The sequence below is a fragment of the Lissotriton helveticus genome, chromosome 4_1 (genome assembly GCF_964261635.1).
Source record: "Lissotriton helveticus chromosome 4_1, aLisHel1.1, whole genome shotgun sequence".
Taxonomy (NCBI): domain Eukaryota; kingdom Metazoa; phylum Chordata; class Amphibia; order Caudata; family Salamandridae; genus Lissotriton; species Lissotriton helveticus.
In genome coordinates, this window is record NC_136063.1 from 637,260,074 (window position 1) to 637,276,650 (window position 16,577).

The 16,577-nt window shown below is 42.9% G+C and overlaps 1 protein-coding gene across 2 annotated transcripts in view; it reads left to right on the forward strand.

The window, feature by feature from the left end:
- Nucleotides 1-16,577, forward strand: part of NSMAF (neutral sphingomyelinase activation associated factor) — a 610,455-nt gene that overhangs the window by 334,610 nt on the left and 259,268 nt on the right. For both annotated transcript variants that reach the window (XM_078687269.1, XM_078687268.1), the window contains one exon: nucleotides 8,469-8,559. In XM_078687269.1, coding sequence (XP_078543395.1) covers nucleotides 8,469-8,559 — 91 coding nt within the window. The remainder of the gene's footprint in view (nucleotides 1-8,468; nucleotides 8,560-16,577) is intronic.

A 16,577-nucleotide genomic window follows, 5' to 3' on the forward strand; every position in this document is an offset into this window, starting at 1 on the left:
GAGTTTCATTATTTTCCCCATTCATCTGTTACCTCCTCTCTTCTCCTGCTGAGGACTGACTGGCTTTTCTATTTCTCTCTTTTTTATTCTTATACTCTCTTTTTTCGCCTTATTGAATTGGACTTGCGCTTCATCTTCCTATATCAATTCTCCTTTGATATTTTATGTCACTAAAATAAATTTCTTGGAACATCAGGGGATTACATTCCCCCATCAAAAGACAGAGAATCTTAAACCACCTAGCCAAATTTGGTGCTGATATTGTCTTTTTGCAAGAAACACATCTCACAGATGCTGAATCTCTGAAATTAAAAAAAGGTTGGGTGGGGGGAATTTTCTTTTTTCAAGAAGATGGTAAACGAAATGGAGTCCTGATAGTGTTTCGTAAATCTCTCCAGATTACACTTGTTTCGTAGGAATCAGATGCTGATGGTAGATGGCTAATTGTTAAACTGTTACTCAGGGGTGTTCCAGTTTCTTTTGTTAATGTCTATGCCCCCACTGGTGGGGATGCCTCTTTTGGCCCAATTTAGCTAAGCAAATCTCCCAGTGTATTGAAGATAATTTTATACTAGCTGGTGACTGTAATCAAGTATTTGACCCATTTATAGACAGAAACTCCAAAGTTTCCTTTGCTCCATAATCTTTTATACATACTATCACTCAGCATAAACTTCTTGATGCTTGGCGTTTATGCAATCCGACTACCAGAGAATACACTTTTTATTCCCCAGCGCATCAGACTCAATCAAGAATTGATTATATATTTGTGTCGCATAACAGTCCCTATCACATGCAGAAATTGGTCCCATTCTGTTATCAGACCATGCCCCTGTTTCAATTAGCCTTGATATTTTACCCAAGATTGAGGCTCCCAGAAGATGGCGTTTTAACAACGCGCTTCTTTTAGATCCTGTGTTTACAGCTTCCTTCACCACTTTTTTTAACGATTATTTTGTTACAAATCAAAATGAGTCCTTGCCATTCTCTACTATATGGGATGCTTTTAAAGCGTCAGCAAGAGATTTCATTATTGGCTTTGTTGCAAAGAAACCAAAAATCGCACATAAGATTACCAATGATCTCCTTAATGACATTATGAAACTGGAACACTCATACTATGCCTCTCATTCGTCAGAATGTTTAACAGCCCTTATAAATGCCAAATTGCAATTTAATAAGAAGTCATCTGATGATGTCTCATCATACCTGTTAAAATCTAGTGCAAAATTCTATGGTGGTTAAAAACAAGGTAGGGAACATCTTGGTCAGTTACTTAAAAATCCAACACAACAAATTAAATATTGAATCTGTTTATGATGAGCACTCTGTTTTAAAATTCAAAGATGCCGAAATTCTAAATGAATTTTCTCTCTTTTTATAAGTCAGTATATGCATCTGAAACACAACCCTCGGACCACTCATTATCACAATTTTTCTCAAAGGTCCAAAAGCCCCAACATGATCCTTTGGATCTGTCTTCTTTAGAATCAGACCTAACACAGTAAGACCTCCTAAATGCTCCCCAACACCTTAAAAAAGACAAAGTGCCTGGCCCGGACAGTTTTACCGTTGAATTTTATCTCCACTTTTCTAAACTTTTACCACCCAAATTGCACTAGTTTCCTTTCATGAATGCCTCGCTTTTTCACGTAAACCACAATCCATCTCTACTCCTATCATAAAACATACTTCCAAACTCCTTAACCCAACTCCCTCATCCACTCATACCACTATAGACTCCTTCCTTGGCTCCACAATTTGGCACAACAAAAACCTGACTATTTGGAACAAACCTTTTTACTGGAAGTCCTGGAGACAGAAGGGTTTAATATGGATTCACCAGCCATTTTCACAGTCCAATTTCCTACCTTTTGCTACACTTAGCCAATCATTTAATTTACCTACTTCATTTATCCACAAATATGATCTAGTTCAGAAAACTATTATAGATGCAAACGCTCAAATCCCTATTGTACAGCACACCTTTACCATTCCAGATCCCTCTGTATGACTTCATGCTCTATTAAAAACCATACCCAAAGCTTCCACTATTTATAGCCACCTGCAAAGCAATGACGTTGTTAGACAGAAGTCTAAGATGAAAGACGCTTGAGAACAAGATTTCACAACATCATGGCCAATATCACTCTAGACGACTATATGGACCAAGTTACGTAAATCATCCAGAGCAGCCAGCACTACGCAAACACTGTTCTTTGTTTATAATAGACTCTTACTAACACCACCTACCTTTAGTAAAAGATTCTCAACTATACTAGATACTTGTTGGACATGTTCGTCCGCAAATGCTGATCTATTTCATATGTTATTTTCTTGTCCAAATGAACACACTTTTTGGAAACCAGTATGGTCCCAAATTAATCTAATCTTTGATACTAAATTTTCTTTTTCATTTATTCATATTTGTTTAGGTAGCCTTTCATCCATTTGGGAGAATGTTATACTTAATGTTAAAACTATTGATTTATTGTTAGTGATTGCCTTCCAGCAAATCACCATAAATTGGAAAGACTCAACAAACCAGCAAATCACCATAAATTGGAAAGACTCAAACATTTTGTATAAGGCTTGGTGGTATGCTGTTTGTCATAACCATAGGTTGGATGCAGCCTTTGTTTATCCTTTACACATGGCAATGAAACGTTTGGACTTGGGGTCACCTGTTACAATATATATTGATGCAAGCACCAAGTGATATTCACAGCTAAAACCATCTCAGCAAGAGCAAGAAGTTCTTAAAGTACCTCGATTCCCCCAAATGTTCCTACAATTTTTGTATCCTAATGACATTTATGCTTCATTTATCTGGCTTTGCCCTTTCTTGATTTATTATTAAGTCGGATTCGTATATCTTTAATGTAACAGGCTAAAAGTGTATTGATGTGAGTTTACTTGATGGGTATAATTGCCGTCCCTGCATGGTGACCTCAGTTGTTTTCTTTTTGTGTCCTTGGACGACCATAAGGAGTTCTGCTCCTAATTTTTTCAGTCTTCTGGCGACTTAAAAAAAAAAGAAAATCAGTGTGGTAGGTAACAATATCACGTCAGAAAATTACATTATTCAAGCATTGCCTAGACTGCAGGCTACACATGTCGGTTACGGAGCTGCACAAGATACTCCTATGGTACTTGGGCTCAGGCTTTGAGTTTTATAATAACATCTTTGATGCATCCAGAGGGAATATTTTATTCCCTCTGGAAAAAGAAATCATAAGGGTTTTGGGCATCGCAAATAGAAGGGCAGACATCCTATGGGCAGGGGACTTTAATCTGCAGCCCTGTCACTTATCTAAAGGGAATCCCTGTGGCTTTGGAACAGAAACAGTTAATCATCGGGGGGTTATGGGTGAGGGCGAAGATTCTCCTCATTTCCCACATTGCCAATATGGCACAATTCTTAACAAACTGCTAATTAAACTAGACTTACATCTATTAAGCTGTAACAAAAACAGCTCGAACGATATCTGCCCCACTTTTACAGGGAGGGATGCTGGGACTTTCATTGACCATATTTTGTCTTTCTAAACCTTTGTATCAGAGAGGAAAGCCTCAGTGATCACAACAGCATCTGCGTTACCCTACCGGGACGGGGTGCAAAATTAGCGACAGGAGAAACTTGCTCTACTGCAATAGTTCCGATTAGACCCAATGGTCCGAGGATTAAATGGTCTGGAACCAGCTCTATGGCCAAACAGAGGGAGGTCATAGTCAGTTGCAAAACTGAAATTAGTTACTGCTTAAAAAATGTAATCAACCCTGATCTCTTGATGTCACAATTTATCAAGATCAATACCATCATTGAAGGCATTTTTACTAAGAAATCCCCATCCAACAGAACTACAAAACGGGGATGGTTTGATAAACCCTGTACAGTAGCTCTACGGGAATTGAAAAAAGCTCTAGGTATCAAACCCCGAGACAGCAATGGTGTAAAACAATTAAGGGTCAACTATAAAATGGCAATCTCTAAAAGGAAAAAGGTCTTACAATGTGAAGCGTGGGATAAGTTGAAGGAAGCAGCCGAGACCAAAAATTGTAAACTTTACTGGGAAACAATTAACAGCCCCTTTTTAAACACTGATGGTTGTCCGGAAATAACCTCCTACGTTTCATGTAATGAGTGGATTATCCACTTCACTAATATTTTTAACCCAGAAGGGACATCCCTAACCACATCAGCTACTGAGTCCTCCTCCTGGATACCTCTACCTTTGGAGGTAACCCTGGAAGAGGGCCTTGAAGGGCTTTCCAATAGCAAGGGGGGGAAGGCCCAGGGCCCTGATGGGGTACCCATCGATCTTTTAAAATCAGAACCAAATTTGTGGGCTCCTATTTTGGTGAGGACTTTTAACTGTGCAGCAGAAGGTAATATTCCTCCCTCTTGGGGCCAATCAGTTATTATACCCCTTTTTAAAAAAGGCAGTAAATCAGAGGCCTCCAACTACCGACCAATTTCTTTGTTGGACGCCTCAGTAAAGGTCATGAGCAGAATTTTGCTCAAAAGACTAGAAACTTGGGTCACAGACATGAATATTTTAACAAAAGTGCAATATGGCTTCAGGAAAGGTATGGGCACTCTGGAGCAATGCGTAAATTTGGACCTTATTATTAACAAATATACTGTAGTTAAAAAAGGCAACCTTTTTTTATGTTTTGCTGATCTGAGCAGCGCGTTCGACCTAGTTGATCACGCTATTCTTTGGCAGGTTTTGCTAGAGTCAGGGGCACCGAAGGAAATAGTCCATTTTCTGGCCAGGCTTTACGAGAAACTATCTTGTAAGGTTCGTTATGGCACCCTAGGCGAATGTACGCCGTTTTTCAAAGTTTCACGCGGTATCCGCCAGGGATGCGTACTGGCCCCTCTTTTATTTTCCCTTTTCATTAATCATATTGATAGCATCCTGACTGATATCGCAGTAGATGCTCCCCTGATTGGAGGCAAACCTGTCCCAATCCTACTATATGCGGACGACGCTGTTCTTTTATCTCGCACCCAGAATGGGTTACAGCGACTGATTGACAGATTCGCGCAGTTCATTCAAAATAGGAGGCTCCGCGTGAATAAATCTAAGACTTATATAATGTCGTGTGGGCACTCTGTAAATAAACTGAAGCACAGTTTTTTCCTGGACAGCGACAAGATGACATACGTCAAATCATTCTGTTATCTGGGAATTACCTACGGCAGCGACGGGTCTTGGATACCCGAGTTTGATAACATAAGGTTGAAAATGATGCGGACCACCAGTAGTATATTCCGATTTGCATCCAAGCTTGGTTTGAGAAGTATTTCTGACATGACTAACATATATAATATACGTTGTGTTTCCTCTGCATTGTACGGGGCGGGAGTGTGGGGTCATATCAAGGGCCCTTCGCTCCAAAAAGATGAAAACAAGTTTCTAAAAAGATTGTTATGTCCCCCCCCCCCTCCGCCTCTGTCCAACTAATTCATGATGAGGTAGGGATCGAGTTTATCTCCGACTTAGCAGCCGTTTGGCCACTTTTATTGTGGCGTTCTATTTGGGCTAAGCCAGAGACTCGATTCACTCAAGAAATTATTCTTGATTGTATAGGATTGGACTACTCATAACGAATTCAATGGTTGAAATACATTCATTCCTGGTATAAAACTCTATTTGAAATAGATGTTCTCCTTGACCCCGAACTGGCGGTTGCTATTCCCAAAAAAGAAATTAAACAAACATTTTTAAATTTTAAAAAGAAAGGGCGAGATAAGGTGTATGGCAAGTTAGCCACCGTGAAGTTTTACAAGGAACTAAACCTAACTCCGGGGTTTCAAGCCTACCTTCTGAACGTTTCCCGTCCCTCCCATCAATTTGTACTAACCCGAGTTAGGTTGGGCATTGTACATCATCTTGTCGCATTTCCAGATCAGAAAACAAGATCCGAGATTCCTTGCCCATGTGACAATACTTCCCGCCAGAGCTGCTGTCATTTTCTACTTTTTTGCAAATTTTATCACTTCTTAAGGGTAAGGTATCTAAAACCTATCCTTTTAAAATATAATATTCGATCCTCAAGGAGTGCCCTAGAGCTATTATCTTCCCTAGAGAATGTGGATATTTGTTTCTTTGTTGCCACTTTTATCTTGAAATGTACAGCTGCCAGGAAGAGCATAGTGCTGCCATAACTTCATATATCCCTGTCTGTACATATGTCTTAACAGCACATCACTTTTTTAACTTTGTATTATTGCTTGCCCGAGCCATACTGGAACTCTTACATTAGAATAATATTTTTTAACCCTGTACTATTGTTTGCCCCAAGCTATACAGGAATTTCTGCATTTAAACGTACAGCTGCCAGGATAGCACTTCGTGTGACAATTATATCTATTCCTGTCTGTACATGCATGACCTTTTTTTTTAACTTATTGGCTTCATATTTTACCTTTAACCATGCATTGTTGCCCAGCGTCTGCCACTATATGTTCTCATCCTCTCTATGTATTATTCTCGAGATTTTTTGAGTCACTCTATATTTAGAACAAATATGTATATAATGAACTACTTTTATATGTTTTTATGCTTGTATGATTTGTATTTCTCAAATCGAATAAAAGCTTATGACTTGACTTGAGTCTTAACTCATGCAGCAAGTGTGTGTTACTGAACATAAAAAGAGGCTGCATTCAAAGCCTTAATCTGCCCCCGTTCCAGGTCGTGGGCACACTTGTGATCCCAGTCTCAAGGCTACTCCTGTGAAAGATCGAATTCCCCCAGGTCCCCTATATCCAAACTGATCCTGTAATTTATCCTTGCGTGTCCTGAGCTTCCCAGATTTTCATTGGCCCGCAGGAATTAGTAACCTTCACAGTGGCCTTTGTGCAGATTTTTGGTGAAATTCCAACTCCCTCTTGTGCCCCTTCGGGCTCCACAAAGCGGCAGAGATCGCCAGTTGGACTCTGTCTGGTGGGTCTGCCCCAGATGCTGTGTTCGGGCCCTTGCGGCTTTAGTACTGTTTATTACTCCAGTGCCAATGCCATGCCTGTCCCTTTTGTACCAACCTGCCTGGTGCCTTCTCGGTGGTCCAGTCCTATCGCTGGTCTCTGACACCGAACTGTTGGCCTGCCCCAGTTCTGTCACGTTATGAAATCATGAAAGTGCAACCAGTCGCTATACAGAGGATTCTAATCCCAGACCTCTGTCTTAATATCAGTATCCAAAAAGGTGTAACTCGCAAGTCACTGCTAAAACCATTTGTTAGAAACTAAAATTGTAAATAAAGAAGTGTAAGGAGCATAATAAATATATGAATGAAAACAACATGATCATATGTTAGAATTATAAAGAATCTGATTTATGTTAAGATTAACAGTCAGACATATATTTATTAAATGATTGGACCTTTGAACAGACTGAATTAATAAAATAAGTGTTCACTGAGCAAAATGAACCCACAGTGCTATTGATGAAAGTGAACCACAAAGGTGATCACACATTTGAACAAGATGCAATGGTAGTAGACTATATTTAGTGGTGGAATTGGCTCAGTACCAAGAGAACAGATATTTTTTAGCGAGAAGCATATTTTGTATGCATTTCACTTAACACCACTCCCTTAATCCAACTTGTCCATTTTATCATCTTTGGAGTGGCAGAGGGGTGCTCATGGTGGGGAGCGGGGTCTATGAAATGGAGATGGGGAGCTATCAGTATCCTAGTGCTATGCACCTTGAGGCTCCAGATGACACCATAGGCCACATTCTATCTTTGCTTTTAATGCCAGTTTGAACCTTTTAGTGTAGAATGGCCCACTTTTTGATGGAAGCGACAGTTCTGCATATATGCATGAAGATAATTATCCTAATTCCTACCTGTTCATGGATGTCAGTATTATATTCACATCACAAGTAAAATGTGGTTCTTGATTAATTAGTGCTAATGATAAAGGTAGTGCCATGTACTGAATATATCACTCTGATAGTAAAATAACTTGGTTGTCTCATTTCCAGGAAGAGATGTGATTAGTTTCAAGATCTTGTTTCACTGCTAATCAATACCATGAAGACTGAAGAAGCAGTTTCCTGTATTTTAAAAATAATTCAAACCCAAACCTTTTTTGCTTCCTGATGGTGGCTGTTTCCTAAGCCATCATGATCAGAGTTGGTGAAGAAGGGACCAGTTTAAGAATTGTTTTCATTTATTCATAAAAAAGAAAGAAAATAAGATTTGGTTTTGGTGAGTTTATGACAAGGCTTGGGTAGGTCGATATATATGTTCATGAGGAATAAGTTACCATGTTAATGCTACATCTGTTCTAGCACTCTTCAGTGTTGAACAGAATAATTCTATTCTGCCTCAGAGAGCTGTAATAGCTCACAAGTTGTAATTTGTCAATCTTTCATGTTAACTTCAAAAACACAAATGTATGAAAATTGTAATAGTAAAATATTTAACTGCATTTAATATACATTGCAGGCTCGTTATGAAGAAATGCCAGAGCCCAAGTTTATGTATGGAAGTCACTACTCCTCTCCAGGCTATGTTTTATTTTACCTTGTTAGAGTTGGTAAGTAAATTTTGTATTCGAAGAAGAAAAAAAAAATATTTGGATTGTTGGCATTTAAATCTAAGTTAGAGACTACTGATAACAAGTAGCTTGCATGTATTCATTTAAAGTCTATACTTCATAGATATATTTGTAACTTGCAAGACAAAAAGTGTTTGTAGTGCTATTGTTTCTGATAGATACTTCTAAATGCAGATTCTTCACCTTTTGAAAACTTCCTCAGACATGAGGCTGGAACTAGAAACTTTTGACCAGTACCTCTGCGTGCCGTTTGATGTGCTTTGCAGGTTTGCACTGACACTGTTGCACTCCAGAATTGATGTGCGAAGCCAATTTAGGCGCCACTCATGCGCTGACTTCAAATCCTTGCTTTGTATGCCACCAGACACAGATCCAGAGCTACCACTTGTCTCCTTCGAAATCTGTTTACCTCAAAATTTAGACAGTGTGCAAAGGAAATGTAACTACCTACAACAACCGGTTTTAAACCCTGTAAGGACTGTATCAAGCAAATGCCTATGACCGATTCAGATCAGGTTTGCCTGCGTTGCTTGTGATCGAGCCATGACTCAAAGGCCTGCATTGAATTTGTGTTGTTGAATCCGAAGGCCATTAGGAAATGAAAGGCAAATCTATTTGTCAGACAGCATCAGAAGGCCCGGGGTGGGACTGATCGAAGTCCAAAGGTCATTCCCTATCCCGTTCCAGATGTCTGTCGATCTTTGTCACACTCCGGATCCTTGCATAAGCCCAAGATAAAACATAAGAAATCCAAGCAGGGTTTGACCCCTTCCCACGGCTCTTATGCACCTGAGAAGGCGCTAGTTGACCATCTGTTATTGCTGCCAGACCTCTACTGGTGCTTTCTCCGATTCCAGCTCCGTGGCCCATGCCTGTCCCTTAAATGTTGACACTGGTGCCGACTCCATCGACGCCAGAGAACAAGACGCATAGTATTATGTTCTCTGACTTAGAGTTGAGTCCGCCCCAAAATCGATCAAGGCTGCACTCGGTGTCCATTGAATCGCAGCCTTTGTCCCCTTCATCTGTACCACGTCCTGGTTCAGATGGGCAGCTCTCATACACTGCATTTCTTGTTTGGTATCGATTCTGTCAATGTGTATGATGCCCCAGGATTACTTTTTGCAACCCTACCATAAAGAAGAAAACTAGTATAAAGCCCTCCAGGATGTTAGTGGCCTTGTCTCCTCTCTTGACAACCCCTAGTTTCATCTACAGGCCCAGCAACTGATGATAATCCCTCCTTCACAATGTTCATGTTGAGGGTGGCGGAAGATGTCGACCTCCAGCTATCGACCTTGAAAGGTAAAACCTGTGCTGATCGAAGGCCACCAACCAGGGCAAACCAATACTGAACCCCTGTTGCCTTGTCAAGGCACTCACCTTTTTGGGGATTAAGCAGACTCTCTTCTGGAGCGCTTCAAAGAAAGAAGGATTTCTTATGCGCTCCCTGAGCTTTTCTCCTCATCCATGCCAACTGCATTAGACCTCTTGATCCTTCTGAGGCTCTGGCGGGGTGCCCCATATAGATAGTCACTTAATCCCCAGCAGGGTTCCCACCTGTTTGGTGGCAGAGACCCTGGCGACCCCATGGCCAAGGACGGCATGCCAGTTAGTGCGTCCCCACTTGCCAAACCACCTTAATGTGCCGTAAGTGGAACATAGCTACCTGGTTGGAGGCAGGATCAAACATTTTTACTGGGTTGGTAGGCCATAACATCAGACAGGTGGGTTCTGCAAATTGTCCAGGAGGGGTATGTACTACCCTTTTTGGCCTCCCTTCCATCACCCCCAGAAAGCCTGACAGAGGATCATCCGTATGTCTGACAGCAAGCTCTTTGTGACCGGATGGGCTGTTGAGAGGGTGCCTGCAGTGGAAGTGGGTTGTGGTTGTTACTCCTGGTACATCCTGGTGCTGAAAAATGGCAGATGCCTCCATTATATTTAAGACCTGGGCCCTCTCAGTGCCTTCCTCCGGAAGGAAAAAATCAAGATGCCTCTTTGGCCCAGGTCTTCTGTCCCCTTGAACCTGGATATCAGATGGTAGTATTGGACCTGCAGGATGATTATTTTCACATCCCTGTCCTCCAGGCCCACAGGTACTTTCTGCTGTTCATGGTGGGTCAGAAGCAACTTCAGTTCACTTTGCTCCCCTTTGGTCTCACCAGCACCTCTCAGATGTTCACAAAAGTGACTGCGATGGTGGCAGCACATCTTTTGATCTGATGGTGGGCTTGTCCCAGGCAGCATCACCCACTTCCAGATTACGATAGACCTTCTGGCATCTTTGGGATTCACTATCCACGTGCTAAAGTGACACTTGACTCCTTCTCAGACACTCCCTTTCATTTGAGCCATTCTAGATGTGGTCCATGTTCATTCCTTTTCTCTGGAAAGACATTGATCCTGAGCTTTCAGCCTCCATCCTGGCTTTCAGTGAGGTCATCTCTGAGGCTTCGATGACAGATTGCCTGCGGCGTCCTGGTGGCAAAGTACCCCAGGCGGAGTGTGTGAGTTCTATAGTGCAATCTGATGTCTCAGTGGTAACAACATCAAGAGAAAGTCTTCGATCCTGTCCATATCTTGGAGGAGACTGCAAAAGACTTGCACTGATGGGTGCTCGACTGCACCTAGGTCAGCAGCAGATCCCTATCCCACCCAGAGCTGACAGTGATGGCCAATGTATCACTTCTGATTTGGGACTGCCAGGGTTTGGAGATCAGAGGCCCCTGGTCTCCAGCAGAGGTCCTGGCTCCACATGAACCTTATGAAGCTGAGAGCAATTTTGTTGACGTTGAAAGCCTTTGTGCCATCCATCTAAGGGAAAGCTAGTGCAGGTGCTCTTTGACAACACCACTATATGGTAGCGCAAAAACCAGTGTGTCGTGGGGTCATGAAATTAGAAATTCTCTAAATATTGATTGTAATTCATCTAAAATGCATTTTTAGACTAAGAATATGTATTTCATGTTTGGACACGTACAATCTATTCCCGGTAATTTGCGTTTAAAATGTGATATTGACATCACTTTCATTGATTCAAGGCCTCAATCCATTAATTGCAATGGATTGAAATTACTTCTCATTTATGTAAGGTTTTTGCCTTAGTAGGTTTTGCGTACATGGCTGTGAGTATTTGGGTCCATTATATGTATGGTTGTGCATCCTTACTGTGTAATACACTCTCAAAAACTGGCTTGGGTCCAGTCTGGCTCCTTTACACAATTTTTAGCTCAACCCTGGGTAGCTGTGGCCTCGAGTAGCAAGGCTTGAATTAAGGAAATAGTGAACAGCATTTAGAAGCACCAAACATTGAAATAAGAAAGTCATTCAACAGAAAAGAAATCCCATAAATCGGGGGTCGGGGGGGCGCGCTACTGATTGAACAGCCTGGTCGTGAGTATCCTCCTGAAGGTCAGCAGATCTTGCTTCTGTCGTAGGCTCAGTGGGAGGGTGTTCCATGTCTTGGCAGCGAGGTGGGAGAAGGATCTCCCACCCACCGGTGGTTGTTCTTCGGATGCGCGGGACGGTGGCCAGTGAGAGGTCGGCGGAGCGAAGCTGGTGGTTGGGGATAAAGAAGGAGAGCCGTCTGTTGAGGTAGGCCGGGCTGTTCTTGTGGAGTACCTTGTGTGCGTGGGTGAGGAGCTTGAATGATATCCTCTTGTTGACGGGGAGCCAGTGCAGGTTTCTCAGGATAGGGGTGATGTGGCAGTGGCGTGGTACGTCGAGGATCAGTCGTGCCGAGGCGTTTTGGATGCGTTGTAGTAGTTTGATGAGCTTGGTCGGGGCTCGCGTGTAGAGGGCGTTTCCGTAGTCGAGTCTGCAGATTTTTATAGAACATATAATTCTCAGTACTTTTAAGCACAACCGCAAACAAGCGTAAAGTTTGTAAGAGTTATGTTTGGCTACTCTGACCCGAATGGGACGACCAGTTCCGGCAGAGTGAAGGTTGGGGGGCACTAAGGAGTATTTGGACAGTTGCCTGGTTACCAAAGCATTCTCCTGTCCAGTTCTGAATTTTACAACATTACCACCATAGACTTTACTGGAGTGGTGCTGATACTGAGGATGCAGGAGATGGAGGATGCTCTTGGGTTGACAGGGATGTCCTTGTGGTTACTCCTTGGTCCACGGGTCAGCTGAGTCAACTTTGCCCACAGAGGTTAGTTGTCCCTCGAAGACCTCTTTTTTGTATCTTTATTGGGTTTCATCACGTCAACCTGGTACTGGACAAGAAAATGTGTTGACAGATAAAGTATGATATTAACTTGTTATTGAGTAAATCCAGGCTGAACAATAGTTGTGGCAAACAGTTACAGTATTCTTTGTCATAGTACCCAATGGGCCAGGATCCCAGCAAAAACGTATATATAACCTTTCTCAACTTTGCATATGACTTGATGGGTATACTAGCAACCTATGATGGCTTGGGTATTACTGTGATGCTATGTGGACATCGGGTAACTTTGGGTGTGGATGGAAATCAGCTATGAAGGAATAATGGAGTTGTCTACTTACACACACTTTTTGGAAAGGGAAGCATCTGAGTGAAGGGTGGGAGTACATTTACGGGGGTGCTAGTTGTCAAAGGGGATCTGTGAATGTTTAGGGCAGGCGTTAATCAGATTTGGCTTCAACTGCGACCAAGTATCCCTCCCAGTTGACTGGTGGTGCAGAACTCTGGACGGTTAGGCTAAGTTTATGTAGTGCATCGAACTCTGCTTTGAGCAAAAGTGATATTGGGGGGCAGTGATTGATTTCTAGAACAGGGCTACGTGGCGCTTAGCCAGCATGAAGACTAAGTCATTGAACGTATGTAAACCCTTGTTGCTCCTGGTGCATTTTGTTAGCCCCAATAAACAGTGCACAGCAACCTTGGGTCATTTGCCAACCTGATATAAATGCATGCAAAAGCAACAGTTGATGGACAGTATGCAGAACAATGCCATACATTCACCCCAGTACAGAGATCTGGGCCTAAATCCATTGTTTTTTTGTTCACCATGCCATTCCAGTTTGAACCCGGCCATATGCAAATCAGTCTTGACCCTGTGCCTCATGGGAACAGTCCAGCCCAAACTGCCAAGCCAGGTTCTCCCTGGACTGCAAACAAGCATCCTAGGACCGCTATCGGGGTTTAACCCCTCTTCAGCCAGGATAGCTTGATTCCAGTGGCATGGAGAGCACAGGACCCACGTCTGGGCATACCCGTCCCATACCCGTCCCACTCGGGGTGACAAATGCAAAAACAACAGTTGATGGACAGAAAACAGAACAATGTCATACATTGACCCCAGTACAGCGATCTGGGCCTAAATCTATCGTGTTTTTGCTCACCATGCCATTGTGTATCTTTTGCTTTCTCGCCCTAAGTGCGCTGAGTATGCCCAGACGTCCAGGTGTAAACTGGGGTGGCATAGTGAGCAAAAGAATGATGGATTTAACCCAGATCTCTGAACTGGGGGAGAATGTTTTTATTTGTTCTGCATTCCATCCATCAATTGTTATATAGGTTACATGTGCTAATATCTCATCCTAATAGGCGCTAATAGTTGAGCAAGTCCACACCATATAATAAAAATCAGCTTTTGCTGTGGAACAGCGTTGAGGGCACCCTAAACCATAAGGCCTACCTGCTCAGGGGTCAAATCAGCATGGTGCAAATAGTTACATTGTTTATATTTTATTATTAGACAGACTTGTATATCTGTAAGCTACCCATAAGGGGTTTCCTGGCGTTTTAAGAAGCAGGTTAGGATATATCTATCACTAGCTGACTCCGAACAACCAGGTCTTTAACTGTTTTTGAAAGGTAGTAAGTGAAGATTAAATATTCCGGAAGTGCATTCCCAATCTTGGGGCTCTGGTAAGCAAAGTAAAGACCTCCCAGGCGAGTACTCATGACTCTGGGAGTGAAACACTAGGAAAGATTTCTTGAGCCAGATGATATGATCTCTCCAATTCCTGAAGATAATGAGGGATGATACCTGATCTTGCTCTATCTACACAGCACAAGGCTTTGAATTGGATGCATTTCTAAACCTTAAGCCAGTGTAGCTCCCGGAGAAATAAGAAAGACAAAGCATTCTTGGTAAGCCTGTAGAGTAATCTTGCTGCCAAATTCTAGACCACTTGTAAGCTTCTTGTGGAAGCTTTTTCAGTTCCCAAATAAATAAAATTGTCATAATCAGGTCTAGATAGAATACGGGCCTGGATGACTGTTCTTTGGGCTAAGAATGGAAGTATCAAAAGGATTTGGGGCAGCCATTTCAGGACCGCAAAACAGAGAGCAGTGACCCTCACAACCTGGGGCTTCATGGCATGGACATCATTTGGAGATAGTCCGGGGTTGCAGCTGTGACCTCTAGCTTGTTCTCTGCTACTCCTGGCACTACCTTTGTGACCCCTGGCTTCAGAGGAGGCAAACGTGTTGCTCCTTCTGAGGCCAGGGGTTGCAAAGGAAGTGCCAGGAGTAGCAGGGAGTAAGCTAAAGGTCACACTTGCAACCCCTGACTACCTCCAAATGCCATACCACTTCATGGACAACTTTTCATCCAACCAAAAGCAGAGGTACTTCACCTTGGTTGCAGGAGCTGGAAGAGCAACTAAGGTCACTGGCTAGTGCTGTGGGCCCCAAAGGAACAGGTTTTAGTTAAGTCCTGGGATAGCGTTTCCAAGTATGTCCTCAATGATATGAATGGTTGGTGCTTAGCATGCTGCATGGCATTGTATAGCCTGGTCACTGCACGCCTAGCACCACCATGTGTAAGGAGGACCTGCAGTAGAGGGAACATCATAGAAGCTTCCTTGGATTGGAAGATGAAGTTGTATGTTATGAAATACAAGAAGAATGTGTGGCCTTCATTTACATCCCACAATTGCTCCACTTCCCGCTAGAAGTCCAAGTATTAATATAAGCAAAAAAAAGCAAAGGGGAACTCAACCCCATCCCACCACTGTGACTCCAAGGAGAAAGTGCAAGGTCTTCAAGTTATCACTTCCACTCCATCGAGGTCACCGGCCATGGAGCATATTTCTCAGTTGGTCCTGAATTCCCATTAGTTTTCTGGGCCTTCATTGACAACTCAGTAGATTCAGGCCATCAAAGAGGCCATGGTGCAAATTTTAAGTATTCTTCTGGCTCCACATGGTGCCCCTCATGCCCCATGGAACTGCAGGGGCCTCCAGTTGGGTTATCGCCTTTTTAACTCCCCACAGCAACTACCAACTCCAATACAAAATTCCACTCCAAACCAGAGATCAATGTAGGTCTCATTGGCCTGGTGCTAGTGGGTAATCTAGTGCTGATTTGCAGGTTGGATCCGGAACTATTGACAGCTTGAGTATAACCAATGTCATTCTGTGAGATTACAAAAGCTGTTGTCTTGCGCCCTGGCTCTAACCCTGTGCCTCTACCACATCACAGCGTTCAGCAGTGGCAATTTTACTTTCATCCTTGATTCTGACCATGTGAAAGAGCAGGGTACACTTAAAGATGTTGATGATAGCTATGGAGAGGAGGATAGCTTGTTTTCCCCTCGTTGCACTGATAATGCTCTAAACCTTGATGTTCGAGGCATGTGGGCTGCTAAATTCATATCTTTAGCATAGATCGCCGCCTAGTGTTGGGTCCGGATGATTGCACATTGTTGTCCTGGAAGAGTCTTCGAAGTATCACGAGATAGGTGGCTCCTCCCCTGGACTACAGTGCGCATGGGCATCGGCTCCATCCCCAGATTGTTTTTTTCCGCCATTGGGTTCGGATGTGATTTCGACGCCTCCTTGTCGGAATCGGAAACTTACTTCCTTAAGGCCAAAAGGCCTTCGGTATTCGCGTCGGTATTGTTTGCGAACGGTCCCGAGCATCGTCCGACTCTTCGTGTCAGAATTCTGAGGAGTTTCTGCTCTTCGGACATCGAGGCCCGGTACTCGCAGCAAGACCCCGACAAACTCATCATGGAACGGAGTCCGTTCAAGAGCTGCCCCGTGTGTGGGTC